The sequence below is a fragment of the Peromyscus leucopus genome, chromosome 1, assembly GCF_004664715.2.
Source record: "Peromyscus leucopus breed LL Stock chromosome 1, UCI_PerLeu_2.1, whole genome shotgun sequence".
NCBI lineage: Eukaryota > Metazoa > Chordata > Mammalia > Rodentia > Cricetidae > Peromyscus > Peromyscus leucopus.
In genome coordinates this window covers 176,937,489-176,954,290 of record NC_051063.1, presented here as the reverse complement: position 1 = coordinate 176,954,290, position 16,802 = coordinate 176,937,489, and the positions used below count along the sequence as shown (strand labels likewise).

Here is a 16,802-nt window from a genome sequence, read left to right as displayed (position 1 = left end):
TGGGTTAAGGAAGAAATAAAGAAAGAAATTAAAGACTTCCTAGAGATCAATGAAAATGAAGACACCACATACCCAAACTTATGGGATACTATGAAAGCAGTGTTAAGAGGGAAATTCATAGCACTAAATGCCCACATAAAGAAGTTGGAGAAATCCCACACTAGTGACTTAAAAGCACACCTGAAAGCTCTAGAACAAGAAGAAGCAAAGTCTCCCAGGAAGAATACACGCCAGGAAATTATCAAGGTGCGAGGTGAAATTAATAAATTAGAAACTAAGAGAATAATACAAAAAATTAATGAAACAAAGAGTTGGTTCTTTGAGAAAATCAACAAGATAGACAAGCCCTTATCCAAACTAACCAAAAGACAGAGAGAGAGAATCCAAATCAACAAAATCAGAAATGAAAAGGGGGACATAACAACAGACATTGAGGAAATCCAGAGAATTATATGGTCATATTTCAAAAACCTCTACTACACAAAACTGGAAAACCTAACAGAAATGGACATTTTTCTGGATAGGTCCCACATACCTAAGTTAAATCAAGACCAGATAAACTATTTAAATAGTCAAATGACCCCTAAGGAAATAGAAACACTCATTAAAAGTCTCCCAACCAAAAAAAGCCCAGGACCAGATGGTTTCAGCGCAGAATTCTACCAGATCTTCAAAGAAGAGTTAATAACAATACTCTCTAAATTGTTCCACATAATAGAAACAGAAGGAACATTACCAAACTCCTTCTATGAGGCTACAATTACCCTGATTCCTAAACCAAACAAGGATGCAACAAAGAAAGAGAACTACAGACCAATCTCCCTCATGAACATTGATGCAAAAATACTCAATAAAATACTGGCAAACAGACTCCAAGAACACATCAGAACAATTATCCACCATGATCAAGTAGGCTTCATCCCAGGGATGCAAGGGTGGTTCAACATACGAAAGTCCATCAATGTAATACACCACATAAACAAACTCAAAGAAAAAAACCACATGATCATCTCACTAGATGCAGAAAAGCCATTTGACAAAATCCAACACCCCTTCATGATAAAAGTCTTGGAGCGATCAGGAATACAGGGAACATACCTAAACATAATAAAGGCAATATATAGCAAACCAACAGCCAACATCAAATTAAATGGAGAGAGACTCAAAGCAATTCCACTAAAATCAGGAACGAGGCAAGGCTGTCCACTCTACCCATACTTATTCAATATAGTACTTGAAGTTCTAGCCACAGCAATAAGGCAACATAAGGAGATTAAGGGGATTCAAATTGGAAAGGAAGAAGTCAAGCTTTCCCTATTTGCAGATGACATGATAGTATACTTGAGTGACCCCAAAGATTCCACCCAGGAATTGATAAAGCTTATAAACACCTTCAGCAACATAGCAGGATACAAGATCAACTCAAAAAAATCAGTAGCCCTCCTATATACAATGGACAAAGAAGCTGAGAAGGCAATTAGAGATACATCACCCTTTACAATAGCCACAAATGACATAAAATACCTTGGGGTAGCACTAACCAAGCAAGTGAAGGACCTATATGACAAGAACTTTAAGTCCCTGAAAAAAGAAATTGAAGAAGATGTCAGAAAATGGAAAGATCTTCCATGCTCATGGATAGGCAGGGTTAACATAGTAAAAATGGCAATCTTACCAAAAGCAATTTACATATTCAATGCAATCCCCACCAAAATACCAACACAATTCTTCACAGACCTGGAAAGAATAATACTCAACTTCATATGGAAAAACAAAAAACCCAGGATAGCTAAAAGAAACATGTACAATAAAACAACTTCTGGAGGCATCACAATCCCTGACTTCAAGCCCTACTATAGAGCTACAGTAATAAAAACAGCTTGGTATTGGCATAAAAACCGACATGTGGACCAATGGAATCGAATTGAAGACCCTGACATTAACCCATACACCTATGGACATATAATTTTTGACAAAGAAGCCAAAAGTGTACAATGGAAAAAAGAAAGCATCTTCAACAAATGGTGCTGGCATAACTGGATATCAACGTGTAGAAGGCTGCAAATAGATCCATATCTGTCACCGTGCACAAAACTTAAGTCCAAGTGGATCAAGGACCTAAACATAAATCCAGCTACTCTGAACCTGCTAGAAGAGAAAGTAGGAAGTAGTCTTGAACGCAATGGCATAGGAGATCACTTCCGAAATATAATACCAGTAGCACAGACACTGAGACAAACAATCAATCAATGGGACCTCTTGAAACTGAGAAGCTTTTGTAGAGCAAAGGATACGGTCAACAAGGCAAAGCAACAGCCTACAGAATGGGAAAAGATCTTCACCAACCCCACATGTGACAGAGGACCGATATCCAGAATATATAAGGAACTCAAGAAATTAGACATCAAAACAGCCAACAGTCCAATTGAGAAATGGGCTTTAGAATTAAACAGAGAATTCTCAACAGAGGAAACCCAAATGGCTGAAAGACATTTAAGGAATTGCTCAACATCCCTAATCATCAGGGAGATGCAAATCAAAACAACTCTGAAATACCACCTTACGCCTGTCAGAGTGGCTAAGATCAAAAACACTGAAAACACTTTATGCTGGAGAGGATGTGGAACTAGGGGAACTCTCCTCCACTGCTGGTGGGAATGCAAGCTTGTACAACCACTTTGGAAATCAATATGGTGCTTTCTTAGAAAATTGGGAATCAATCTCCCCCAAGATCCAGCTATACCACTCCTGGGCATATACCCAAGAAATGCTCAATCATACCACAAGAGCACTTGCTCAGCTATGTTCATATCAGCATTGTTTGTAATAGCCAAAACCTGGAAACAACCTAGATGCCCTTCAACTGAAGAATGGATAAATAAATTGTGGCACATAAACACAATGGAATACTACTCAGCAGAGAAAAACAATGACATCATAAGGTTTGCAGGCAAATGGATGGATCTAGAAAAAATCATCCTGAGTGAGGTAACCCAGACTCAGAAAGACAAATATGGTATGCACTCACTCATAGGAAGATGCTAGATGTGGAACAAGGATGACTGGACTGCTACTCACATCACCAGTGAGGCTACCTGGAAAAAGGGAACCCAAAAAAAAAGACACGGAGAAATGGACGAGATCTACATGAACAGCCTGGTCATGAGTGGGAACAATGAAGGGCGATGGTCGAGGGAAAGAGAGTGGGAGATCCTAGCTGGATCAAGAAAAGAGACGGAGAACAAGGAATAGGAGACCATGGTAAATGAAGACCACATGAGAAGGGGAGGAAGCAGAGAGCTAGGGAGGCCCACGGAGATCCATAAAGATAACCCCGCAAAAGACTGCTGGCAATGGTCGAGAGATGGCAGGAACTGACCTACTCTGGTGATGGGATGGCCAGACACCCTGATAGTTGTGCCATAGACCCCATCCAAGGACTGAGGAATCTGGATGCAGTCATCCAAAGCTGGACCCCTGGTGGAGTACTGGGAGTCTAATTAGTGAGAAAGAAGAGGGTTTATATGAGCGAGAATTGTTGAAGCCAAGGTTGGATAAAGCACAGGGACAAATAACCAAATGAATGGAAGCACAGGATCTATGAACCAAAGGTTGAGAGGCCCCCAACTGGATCAGGCCCCCTGAATGGGTGAGACAGTCATTTGGCTTGATCTGTTTGGGAGGCAGCTGTGCATTGGTGCCGGGTCCCGGGCTCATTGCATGAGTTGGCTGTTTGAATCCTGGGACTTATGCAGGGACACTTGGCTTGGTCTGGGAGGGGGGGACTGGACCTGGCTGGACTGAGTCTACCAGGTCGATCCTGGTCCTCGGGGGAGACCTTGATCTGGAGGAGGTGGGAATGGGGGGTGGGCTGGGGGAGGGGGCAAGAGGGGGAGAACAGGGGAATCTGTGGCTATTGTGTTGAACTGAATGGTGTTGTAAAATAAAAAAATTAAATAAAAAAATTTTTAAAAAATGAAGGGAATAAGTCATCATGTAGAGAGTAAGAGGTGGGGAAAGGGTAGAGGGAGTGGGAAAGGGAGAAAGAGACAGAGGGAGAGAAAGAGAGAGAACAAGAGAGAGACAGAGAGACAGAGAGAGTTATACATGAGCGTTCAGAGAATGTGCAATGCCCTAGAAACTTGTAGTTAAAGAAATAATTTTTGAAAGATTTATTTTAATTTTTTCTTTTTGTATATGTTTGTGTGTTTTCATATGAGTGTGAGTCTGTGTGTTTGTGTGTCTGCAAAGATGAGAAGAGTGCCAGTTCCCCTGAAGCTAGAGCTATGAAAAATTGTGAGCAACTTGATGTGGGTAGTGGGAAACAAACTGCCCTCCCGTAAATAGCTCCGAGTTCTTTTGCGCACCAAAGCATCTCTTCAGACCCTAATGACATAATTTTGAAAAGTAAGTTATGAAAACAACTTTTTTTGCACAAGGAAGAGTAGAAATTAGCAAGAGTAATCTACACAACTAGTAAATAGTAAATGAAATAATAGAGATACAAAAAGTAATGGTGGCATTGTGAAACAATAATGGATAAACCAAGTGCTTATCATATAAACCCAATGACCAAATTGTCTCTGTAACCCACATAAATCAGAAGTACAACTGACTCCACAAAGTTGTTCTCAGGTTCTCAAAAATGTTCTGCCCACACAGACACTCATGCACACATACACACAAGATCACAATAAATAAGATATTTTTAAAGGAAAAAAATCACAGTATGAAAGTAAGGTGGAGGACTTGGGAAAATCCAATAAGAACAAAGATAACATAATAATAAGATAGGAGTGGGAATTCCAAGATATATTAGGACACAAAGAACATCTGAGCAAATATGGGGAAACAAATATTTCTTTATATTCTGTCCAACACCAATAAAATGACTATAAATAAATAAGAGAAACTGTAAAAGTAAACAAACTCATCGAGATTAAACAACTCACGACATAATCATGAATGGTTTCTTAAAGAATCCAAGAGTAGAAAGACTCCTTCAATAAAATGAAAATTAAACACAACATTCTTTAATCTGTGAGATGCAATGTAAACAGTCCTAACAGACATGTTTAAAGGTCAGTGTTCCTGTATTAAGAAATCAAAGAAATTTCTAATAATTTAGTTAATGGTTCACCTTAGGGCTGTAAAAAAAGAAACAAGCCAAACACCAAAATCATTAGCTGGAAAGAAAACACTGACATTAATGCAATCAGTGAAACAAAAACAGCTCAACAACAAAACAAACTACATAGTCAATGAAATAGATTTGGTTCTTTCACAATATAAACAATATTGACAAACTCTAGATAAACTAACCAAAAGGAAGAATGAATGCCAAAGCTAATACAATAAGACATGAAAATGGAGTCATTATGACAAGCTCCAGTGAAATTCAGAAAATTATTAGGGTTTACCTTAAGAGCATTCCACTAAACTGGAAAATCTAAAACATATGGATGAATTTCTACATAGATTAAAAACTACCAAAAATAAACTAAGATGACATTTTGAACAACTAAACAAGTAGGGATGGGGAGAAGCATGTGCAGTTAAAAGCATTCACTGTTCTTTTAGAGAACCAGGACTCAATTTCTACTACCCACAATGCCTTCTTTCTGCCCCTCTGGGCCCCAGACACATATTCAACAAACACATATATGCAATAAAAATACTTCTATAAATAAAATGACATGAACCTTAAAAGTAATAAGAATTGGACCTAGTCCTTGCCTGTCACCTCTGGGATAGGAGAAAGCAGGGCAAAGAGCAGTGCTGAATAGCTCAGCAACCACAGACACCCAGACCTAGGGCTTTGAGTTGGTTCACCCCAACATTTATCGTATCTCTGATCAGGTGGAGAAGGTAGAAAGGGATGGTCCTGCAGAAGCATAGCCACAGGATCTCCATGACTCTGAACAATAGCAGGATATCTTAGATGAGTCAGTATTGATGGTGTAGCAGAAGTTAGAGGCCCTGAACCAGACCAACAGCTCATTGCAATGAACATTTGCAAGTAAAGCTGTCTGGGCAGGGTCTACTGCACAACACACCTCAGCTCCCCATGCGATGATGATGAATAAATATGTGATGGAGAGGTGAAAAAGATGGAGTAGCAAAGTGGTACAAGTAGGTTGGAATAGGAGACAGAACATGTTTGACTGGTATGAGAAAAGACTGCCATTGATAGAGGAGTGTATCATTGCCCAGAGGGGTCGGTCTGCAAGATGGTTTGATTATTTTCTCCTTTTCTTTTTAAAATAAATGTATTTGTGTACTTATTTTACTTTATAGCCAGAGTTTTCCCATGTGTCCCCTCCTCCCAGTATCTCCCCCAGGAGAATCCCCTCCTGTTCCCACCCCCCAAACTCCTCCTCTTCCATTTCTGTTTAGGAAAGGGCAGGTCTCTTATTAGTATCAACATGGGATATCAAGTCACAATAAGACTAAGTACTTCCCCATGTATTAAAGCTGGGCATAGTGACCCAGCATGTGGAGTAGGGTCTTAACACCAGTAAAATAATTGGAGAAAGCCCCTGTTCTCACTATTTGAAGTCCTACAAGAGCACCGATCTACAAAGCTATAATACATATACAGAGGGTCTAGATGAGTCCCATGTAGGCACCCTGGTTGGCATTTCAGACTCTGTGAGCCCCTATGAACCCAGGTTGATTCTGTGAGTATTCTTGTGGTGTCCTTGACTCTTGTAGTTCCAAATATTCTTTCTCCTCCTCTTCTACAGGATTCGCTGAGCTCCACCTACTATTTGCCTGCATGTCTGCATCTGTTTCCATCAGTTGCTGGATGAAGTCTCTCTGATGACAATTAGGCTAGGCACAAATCTGGCCACAGGAGATGAACAGTTCAGACTACATATCTGCTATTGCTAGGAGCCTAAGTTGGAGTCTTCCTTGGAGATTCTTGGCAATGTTTTACCTGACCTTGAAATATCCCCCTTTCCAGTAGTCTCTTTCAGAACTCTCCCCCTTCATCCCCTACCTCAACCTGACCACTCATGTTCCAATGCCCACCTGCTCACAAAATCTCTTCTTTTTCCCTTTCACAAGGATATCTGTGAGTCCCCACTATGAATCCTCCTTGTTACCTAGTCTTTCTGGGTCTGTGGATCATAGCACTATTATCCTTTATTTTACAGCTAATATCCACATATAAGTGAGTACATACCACAATTGTCTTTCTCTGTCTGCATTAACTCACTCAGGATGATTTTTTTTTCTAATTCCATCTATTTGCTTTCAAATTTCCTGGTGTCCTTGTTTTAAGAGGCTGAGTAATATTCCATGTTTTCTTTATCCATTTCTTGGTTGACAGACATCTGGGTTTCCAGGTTCTGTCTATTATAAATAAAGTTGCTATGAACATAGTTGAGCAAATATCCATAATGTATGACCAACATTCCTTGGGTATGTGCCCAAGAGTGGTATAGTTGGGTCTTGGGGTAGGTTGATTCCCAGTTTTCTGAGAAACCTCCACACTGACTTCAAAAGTGGCTATACAAGTTTGTACTCCCACCAGCAAAGAAGGAGTGTTCCCCTCACACTACCTCTTCTCCAGCATGAGCTGTTACTTGTGGTTTTTGTCTTAGCCATTCTGAAAGGTTGAAGCGGAATCTGAGAGTCATTTTAAGTTGCATTTCTCTAATGGCTAGGGATGTTGAACATTTTGTGAAGTGTTTCTTAGCCATTTTGGTTTCCTCCAAATATAAGGGGATGAGAAAGAAGTAGATGCAGGTAATGGATGAGAGTGTTGAAAGACAATTCAGGTTACATTGTTCTAGTTATAAATTTGTCACAGATTTTCAGATTTGGTGACGGAAAACTGAGTGCAATATAAGTGATATTGAAAGTATAACATGTAGTGTGACTCGTAGCAGCTTCTCATTTTAGTATCAAATCTAACTGTATTTTATATACAATTTGTATTCATCAAGTTTATAGGCTTAGAGTCTCATTAATTTGGGTGTATCTTGTTTTTACTTATTTACAAGTTTCTTTATAATAAAGCTTAGTTTTTAAAATTTGTGAAGAAAATGTGGGGAAAGAGAAATACTGGTGGGAGTGCAAACTGATACAACCCTTACTAAAATCACTGTGGAGTTTACTAAAAAAAAGCTGAAAAGAGAATTTCCATATTACCAGCTATCAATTCTTAGGTACATACTCAAATTATTCAGGTATAGTCTACTATATACTTAGCTATGTACAACTGTACAGATGTTTGAACATCTGTGTTCATTGCAACTCCACTCACAATACCTAGAAAGCAGGTCCACCCTACATGCCATCAACTGAAAAGTAGATAATGAAATTGTAATGTGTATACACAATTAAACTTCCTTCAGCTATAAAGATGAAATTATAAAATTCTCAGTAAAATAGATAGAACTGGAAAATACACCTAATGAGGTGAGCCCAGCACAGATAGACAACCATTGCATGTGCTCTCTCATATAAGGATCCTAGACAAGTTCTTAGTATGTTTAACTGGAAGTGCATTATAAGTACAGGAAACTGGAAAGGGCCCTTAGATGGGGAACATGAAAAAAGAGACCTTAAGGAAAGAGAAATTCCAGAATACCTCTGGTATGAATGTGAAGGGAGGGAATATGAGACTGAGTGGGTTAATGTGAAGATGGGGTGAGAGGATGAGGAGTAAAATTAATCAAAACCACCAGGCGGTGGTCCATGTCTTTAATCCCAGCACTAGGGAGGCAGAGGCAGGCAGATCTCTGTGAGTTCAAGGCCAGCCAAGGCTACAGAGTGTGTTCCAGGAATGGGACAAAACTACACAGAGAAACCCTTTCTTGAAAAAAAAATTAACCAAATCCAAGAATATATGACAATGCCTTATAGAAACTCATTAGTTTATAAACTCATTAAAAGTATAAGTTGAGCTACAATACTGCTCCCGGAAGTCAAAGGTTATTAAATAAAAACTCCATTGCTAGTGTTGGGATACCTCCCTAGGATTTGTTGCCTAGAAAGGCCCAAGGAACCAAATAATATAGGCAATTGTCACTGTTGTCAGTGCCCCCTAAAACTAGTTGGTAAGACCCTATTTCTAAGTACATCCTCATAGTCTTATCACAGTATATAAAGAAAGCAAGCTGGGAATGGGCTGAAATATGCCTTCCTGTGCAATAGCTCTCATAGTGCCAGAAAGTGTTGTGCAGTCTGATAGTAGGAGACTCTTGTCAACAGTCATACTCAGCTGTGTACACTGTGATCTATACTTCAAACAGCCTTGCAAGATATGTCCACTAGTGTAATAATGGGAATTGTGGTATCAGGATAGCCAATCATTTTCTGATTGAGAAGAGTTCAAATGTGGTGCACTCAATGTGATTGAATATCCATGCTGTGGAGGGAATAGGTCCTAGTGTTGAAGCTATCATTGTTGTTCTGCTGAATGGACTTGATGTACACATCAAATTCTCTTCTAAATAGCTATGTTTCTCCTTATATATCACTACTGTCAGCTTGGTTGAAAAAAAAAGATTCTTCTTGTAGTGAGCAGTTTAAAATTGGCCAAAATGCTGAGACTAAGGTCTTTTTCAGTGCTCACCAAATGAGATGATCTAGACTCCCCATGAAGCCTTAAGAAACATGGAGGAAGAAGGTATAGAAATGATGTAAAAGCTTAAATATGGGGTAGAATGATGTGGAATATTGTCTTCTAGACATGACAAGGCCACAGCACATTTTAACTCTTAGTAGCTGGGATTACTGCACAAGACCTGCACAAGATTGGGCCCTAAAATACTCTATCAAGGAGAGAAAAGGTGCTAACAAGTAACCACAACTTTCCTGTGGCTTTATGAGCAGTCAAATGTAGTTAGGGTAGGGCTCATGAGACCCCCCCTCCTTCCAGGGTCTATAGGCAGTTAGTGGTTGCTAGTGGAAGGAGAGGCATTTTTTCAGTAAAGGAGCTAATGTTGAGATACCCATGTTCCTGTAAATGACTCCTTCCCTGTGCTCCAGTAAGCGACCCCAATGGAACTCACTGGGTCACAAACACACACACACATGCAGAAAAGGGACATGGAAGTAGAAAGCAGAGTTACTTGGGAAGAGGAAAAATATCAGGAAGAGTGGGAACAGGACAAGAGAGATAAGTGGGCCATTAATTTGATCAAAAATACCAGCATATATGTATGAAAATGTCATAATAATTATATATAATTATTGTAAGTCAATAAAAGTTAAACTATTTACGAAGTGTTAAGAATCCATGCCTATGAAAATACTTTTAAGACAATAAAGAAAATAGGGTTTATAATATTTGGAAGGATGCATCTTAACAAAATGGTGGACAGTCAGGACAATGTATGGGAAGCCAATGAAAAAAAGACTAAGAAAATCCACAAATGGTGTGGTAGGAAGACCAATATCTTTGTTAGTTTTCTGTTGCTGTGATAAAACATCATGAACAAAGGCAACTTAAGTAAGCAGAGAGAACTTAATTTTGGCTTATTATCCCAGAGAGATATGAATAAATGATGGGAGAAAGGAGGCAATGGCAATAAGTTTCAAGCAGGGCTATAGCAGCAGGAAGCTGAGAGATCATCTCAACTACAAGCTGGAAGCAGAGACAAGGAACTGGCAGTGACTTAAGAACTCAACCTTTTGATGTGGATCTAGGGGAACTCTCCTCCACTGATAGTGGTAGTCCAAACTTGTACAGCCACTTTGGAAATCAATATGGAGGTTTCTCAGAAAACTGAAAATCAATCTACCTCAAGACCCAGCGATAACACTCTTGGGCATATACCCAAAGGATGCTCAATCTTTCCATAAGAACAGTTATTTATCTATGTCCATGGCAGGGTTTTAAACAATAGCCAGAACATGGAAACAACCTAGGGGCTCCTCAGCCACACAATGGACAAAGAAAATGTGGTAAATTTCCACAATGGAGTATTACTCAGCTGTTAAAATCAGTTACATCAGGAAATTTGAGGGAACTGGAGGAACCAGAAAAAATCATCCTGAGTGAGGTATCCCAGACACAGAAAGACAAACTTGGTATGTACTCACTCAAGAGTGGATATTAGCTGTAAAGTAAAGGATAACCATGCTAGAATAAACAGCCCCATAGAGAGTAGGTAACCAGGAGGGCCCAAAGGGAATGGTGATGCACAGATTTCCCTGGAAGGGAAAATAGAAGAGATCTCCTGGGTTGACTGGGATGGGAACATGAGAGATTAGGTTGGAGGCATAGTTGGAGTGGGAGAGTAATGAAAGAGACATCTTGAGGGCAGGCATTTGGGGTCAGGCAGAAACCTGATTAGAGAAACTCCCATGAATCTACAAGGATGATTCAAGCTAAGAAAGACTATTAGCAATAGTGGATAGCAAGCCTGAACTGGCCATCTCCTGTAAGCAGGGTGGTAACTCACCACATTGTAATCAGAAATCCTTCATCCAGTGACCTAAAGAAACAGAGAGACCCAGAGCCAAGCACTGGGCCTAGCTTAGGAAAGTCTATTGAAGAGACAGAGGAAGGATTGGATGAGCCAAGTAGGTCAAGGTCATCCCAAAGGTACCCACAGAAACAAATGACATAGGCTCATGGGAGCTCACAGACTCTGGACTGACATCTAAAGACCATGCATGGTCTGACCTAGGGCCTCTACACATGTATGGCAATTGTGTAGCTTGATCTGCTTGTGGGACTCCTAGTGATGAAAGCAGGGCCCATCCCTATTTCTTTAGCTAACTTTTAGGAACCTATTCCTCATAGTGGGTTGCCTTGTCCAGCCTTAATACAAGGAGAAGAGTTTAGCCCTACCTGAACTTAATACGCCATGCTTTGTTGACACCCATGCTGAGGCCTGCACCTTTCTGAACAGAAACAGAGGAGGAGTGGATTGAGGGTTGGAGGTGGAGAAGAATTGGAGGAAAGGAGGGAGGCTAAACTGGTCAGGATATGGAATAAATGAATAAATTTAATTAAAAAAAAGAATTTAAAACCTCTCAAAGCCCATACTCAGTGACGTACCTCCTGCAATTGTGCCTCATAAATCTTCTGAAAGAGTACCAAGTGGGAAACACGTGTTCAAATGTCAAGGTCTAGTTGAGGCATTTCTCATTCAATACCACAAATTATAACACCTACCTTAGTACTGGAAAGACCAGATACTGCAAACGTTGCCAGGATAGCGTGTTACAGGTCAAGCTGTAGTTGTGCCCTGCTATTCAGTGGTGTGTGAAAATGGGAAGACTTCACAATTAGTTTCAAAATGGTGATGAGATTTAGAACCACAGATTTGTTGAATATAGAGGGATAAGATGGAGCTAAGTGAAGACTATATACTAAAGAATATACTAAAGGCTAGGCACATAAGCAAGTTAGACAAAATACATGATCTTGTGGGTGTGAGCCCCAGTATTAAATTGACGGAATATGGTAGTAGATGCTTTTAGTACTAGAACTCAAGAAGTGGATGCAGGAGGAACAGAGCTTCAACATTGTCCCTGGATATACAGAATTCAAGACCAACCTGAGCTATATCTCACCTTGTCATTAAAAATGTCTCTGAAGCTCACCAAAGCCCTATATTTAAAAGGACACTCACCATTTCCTTTGAGGAACCATTCAAAATAAGTTCTCAGTGAATCTGGATTCTTAGCTAATTTTGTCTTACTCCAGAAAAAATAACCAGACACAAGAACATCTCTGGGATTTCTGATTAAATAGATCACCTTAAACAGAAAAACATGTACATGAAGGTCAACATAGTCATTCCAAACCATTTAACTTGCACAATTTATATGAAATGTCAATCAAATCTCCATGAGGTTTCTAAAAACATTAATTATTTTTATTTGGACAAAATATTTACATAAGTACAAAATATCTATAGTGAGAATCGCTTTTATAATTTTATTTTATTTACAAACATGTAACAGCAAAATTACTCAGGCCACTAATACTTTAAAAAACAAAACAACAATAACAAAAATCCAAGACTGATTCTCTAGTTGTAAAGATCAATATCTTACTGTGTGAAAAACCATACATCCACTAAGAAGGAACATCTCATATACTCATAGATGAGTACTGTGCTAAATCTATCTACAATATGAGAAACTAATTGCTGCCCACAACTGTAACTACCAAATATAACTTTCAAAAGAATCATGATGCAGAGTTCAAAGCCAGTGTGTCATTACACAATAGTGAACACAAAGACTTACAGGCAACTCAGAAATGCAGAGAGTTGGAGACTCCCTGGGAAAAGCATAACAATTGGTTATGCATTTCCAAATGCTCAACCCTGAAAACATACATACAAGTAACATTTTATAGACTGAGCAGGTTGCATTTAAATATTGAGAAATACATAGATACATATACAGATATAACAATAATTAAAGAAAAAAGAGACTACAAATTTGAAAGGGAAAGAAGGAAAGCCTGGGGGGAAGAAGGGGGAATGATGTATGTAATCATATTATAATCACAAACAATGAAAGAAACAAATCAAAAATAAATAATTTTAATAAAAGGAAATTTATATTTTGTGCCAACACTCTTTGTGACATTATTCTAGAATTCAACTCTTTAGGCCTCAATTTTCCTAGCTAAGTATGTGTCAAATCCCGATAATGCACATGCGTATAACTGAATGGTCACAAGTTCCTTATGATATTTCCAAGAGGGGAAATTTTTCTAAGTTTGTCTTTGCAGTTTAAGCATAAAATATTTTTAGGCTCCATGGTGCAGGGACTTCCAAAAAACTTTCTTACTAACAAGAAACTATGATAGGTCAGAACCTGGATATTTCTGATCCCTTCTAGAGATCCTCAATCAGTGATATGTATGATTCCTGTGGCTAATCACATCAATGGACACCTAGATAGAGCAACACACAGTGGGTACAGATGAGCCATGACTGCTGAACAATCTCCATGATTACAGCATTGATGCCTGGTCAGGCTCTTTCCTATGAGCAACTCTGTCTGGGGTGATTCACACACTGCTCACGGGATTTATGTAGAATCAAGATTAGCTAATTGAATTTGATGACAGCAAAACAGTAATATCCACTGTACACTAGATTGTGCCCTCTGCTTGACCTGTATGTGTAGTTCCTGAATGCTCTAGTTGATATTTCACTTTCTCTCATTTATCTGCCCAGGATCACTGTGTGGTACTTGACATTCTGGACTTTAATGTAGTCTGAGGTGGAGACACATCTGCATCACTTAGTTAGTGCATGAGAATCTCATATTTCCACCCACAACCTACACAATCTGAGTGCATTTCATCAAGAGCTCCAGGGCCCATCAAGGTAGATGAAGTTCAAAGAGCATTTGGTCAAAGATTTCTCAACCAATGGACACTGACCTTGGCCTTGGAACTGAAGAAAGACTTGGGGAAAAGATGGAAGGGAAGGTGGGAGCTGATGAGGCGTGGTCCTTCCTTATTGATTAATAGTGGATATGTTCCTTGATTCTCCAACCATGGTGAGCGTTCCCAGATAGGCACAGATTGGATCCAATTGGGATTCCCCTTGGTCTGAATCAAGCAGACAATCTCAACCAGCCAGTTACTTCCTGTAGAAGGAAAAGTAATGGTCACTCATTTCAACAGTACTTGTTAAAAAGCCTCAAGAAGAAAACTATACACCTGTACAATTTACAGTGAAGCTGTTTCCAAGCACACAGACCTGTGGAGTTCACAAAGTCCACGTGCTCTAAGTACAAAGTATATTCAGATAGCACATTGTCAATGCTTTGAAAGACCCTAACCCTTCAGGCTTCCACCCCCAAGCCCCAAGAGAATAAGGAACTAAAAAGAAAACTAGTTCCAAGGGCAACCTGACTCACCCCTGCCACAATGTAACAATGTAAAGAGATCTCTGTTAAGAGATGTGCTCAACTGTGGCTGGGATAGTTGCAAGTGTTCCAGGAAGGACCACTGTGACCTTTGTGTAAACTCCACTCCTGCCCTGATACCCCCCCCTTGAGGTTTCAGGAAGAATGTGCATGCAGATGTGACTGTACCCACTCTGTGATCACCCTGTGATCAGGCCATGAAATTGTATGGGAATTGTAATCTTATGGCTTTTGTGGGTTTTTCCTTTAAAAGTACCCATGTGAGTGCAATAGAGGTGACTCTTGCTCTTTGGAGCGGAGCAGCCCGACTGTACATCTGCATTAATAAACGCCTCTTGCTGTTGCATTAACTGGATGGGAGCCTGGGTTCTTGGGGCACCCCCTCAAGAAGGTAGTACCCTGGGTCTGGGGTCTATGAGCTTCACATGGAGAAACTGAGACTATACTCAATTAACTCTACCTGAAAGTCCCCTCAAGTCCTGGGCCATCATTATTCTACATTCTGGTGCTGTGGGTTCGACTTTCCCAAATACTTCACAGGGATGTAATTGTGGACTCTGTCCTTGAGACTAGCTCCTTTCTTTTAATGCAAAGCAATTGAGATGCATCCATGCTGCAGTATGTGTATGAGTACTGCTTCTCTTTAGGTGAATAAATCCCCTTCTGTCTGATTTCCACACATACTTGTATTTATGTTTACATGTTCACTTGTCCTTGGGTATTTCTCTAGATTTCTTCTCTGGGTCATTGTATGAATCTTCTTCATGCTTTCCACCACCCTTGGCTTTTCCATGTTCTTTTACTGTCAGTGTTAGCAACCTAAAACTTACCTGTGTTCAGTGCTCCTGCCACCCAGCAAACAACCCTTCCCAAAGCCCATGTTGCTTCTTTTTGGTTCCTTGAGTTTTGAGACTGTTTTCACTCCCTGGACATTGTCCTCTCCTCCACATATTCTTACATCCATGCCTTTATACCTTGGTGCTGTTTCTTCTGTTTATTTTCTTCATTTTTCCCTCACATTCTCCTCCACACAGAGACAGAACAATGCCAGAATCTCCCTTAGGATCCACTGGTATTGCTCACATGGCCTAGATGAGCCTCTCCCCACACAGACCAGGCTGGTGTTCTTTCTCTTAGGGAAATGCACTCACAAACAGCAATCCATGCCCACAAAACATTTTAAACATCAGATATATAGAGCACGCTACTCATCACCCAAATGAATGAGGATCAAAGCCTTATCCTTCCTCATACACTTCAGGATCATTCTCACTAACAGTTCTTACCTGATTTAGGGTAAGTCAGTATGACTGTGTCTTCATCTCTGAGCACAAACTTATCACGAATTTTTTCAATTATTTCTTTTTCATACTCTACAGCAGGGAAAGGTATTCCTTCAAACCAAAGGTAGTCTGGCATGGCAAAGAGCTCTTTGTGGGTCTGTTAGGATTACAGTTTTAGCCACCTTTTCAGCTTCTAGAAAATGGTGAAAGGTAATATTTATAGTGCAGTCAATGAAATTAGTAACACCCCACAGTTCATTGTGAAACTAACTACTGACGGGAAGAAATAATGTAACAACCAGTCAAAGGTTGTTGTGTTAAGCAATTGTGAACCCATTCAGAGATCATTCTGCAGCATTTGTGAGCCTGAGTTTATGACCCCAAACCAGAAACTCAATAACAAGTACTGGGACATAGAAATGGAACTTAATTTAAAATGATTTCTAATACAATTCAGTTTTCAGAATAGTTTCAAATGTGCAAAAAAGTTACAGAGATCATACAAAATATTACCACATGCAATTATTTTTTAAAAAGTAGTGGTTGTTTTTGAGAAACTCAATTCCTTAGCTGTGCTCTATGGCTCTCACCCACACTCTCCCCCTCCAGTGCCTCACTCCCTTCCCATATATATGATCTCTTCTATACTTT

General features: G+C 39.7%; 1 protein-coding gene across 3 annotated transcripts in view; it reads right to left on the bottom strand.

Moving 5' to 3' along the window:
- LOC114687325 (probable alcohol sulfotransferase) overlaps nucleotides 1-16,363 on the bottom strand; it is a 43,396-nt gene extending 27,033 nt beyond the window's left edge. For all 3 annotated transcript variants that reach the window (XM_028861993.2, XM_037202065.1, XM_037202066.1), the window contains exons 1-3: nucleotides 16,155-16,363; nucleotides 14,378-14,586; nucleotides 12,603-12,729 (exon numbers count right to left, since the gene is read on the bottom strand). In XM_028861993.2, coding sequence (XP_028717826.1) covers nucleotides 12,603-12,729; nucleotides 14,378-14,586; nucleotides 16,155-16,287 — 469 coding nt within the window. In that variant the 5' untranslated portion in view covers nucleotides 16,288-16,363. The remainder of the gene's footprint in view (nucleotides 1-12,602; nucleotides 12,730-14,377; nucleotides 14,587-16,154) is intronic.
- Between the last annotated feature and the right edge of the window lie 439 nt (nucleotides 16,364-16,802).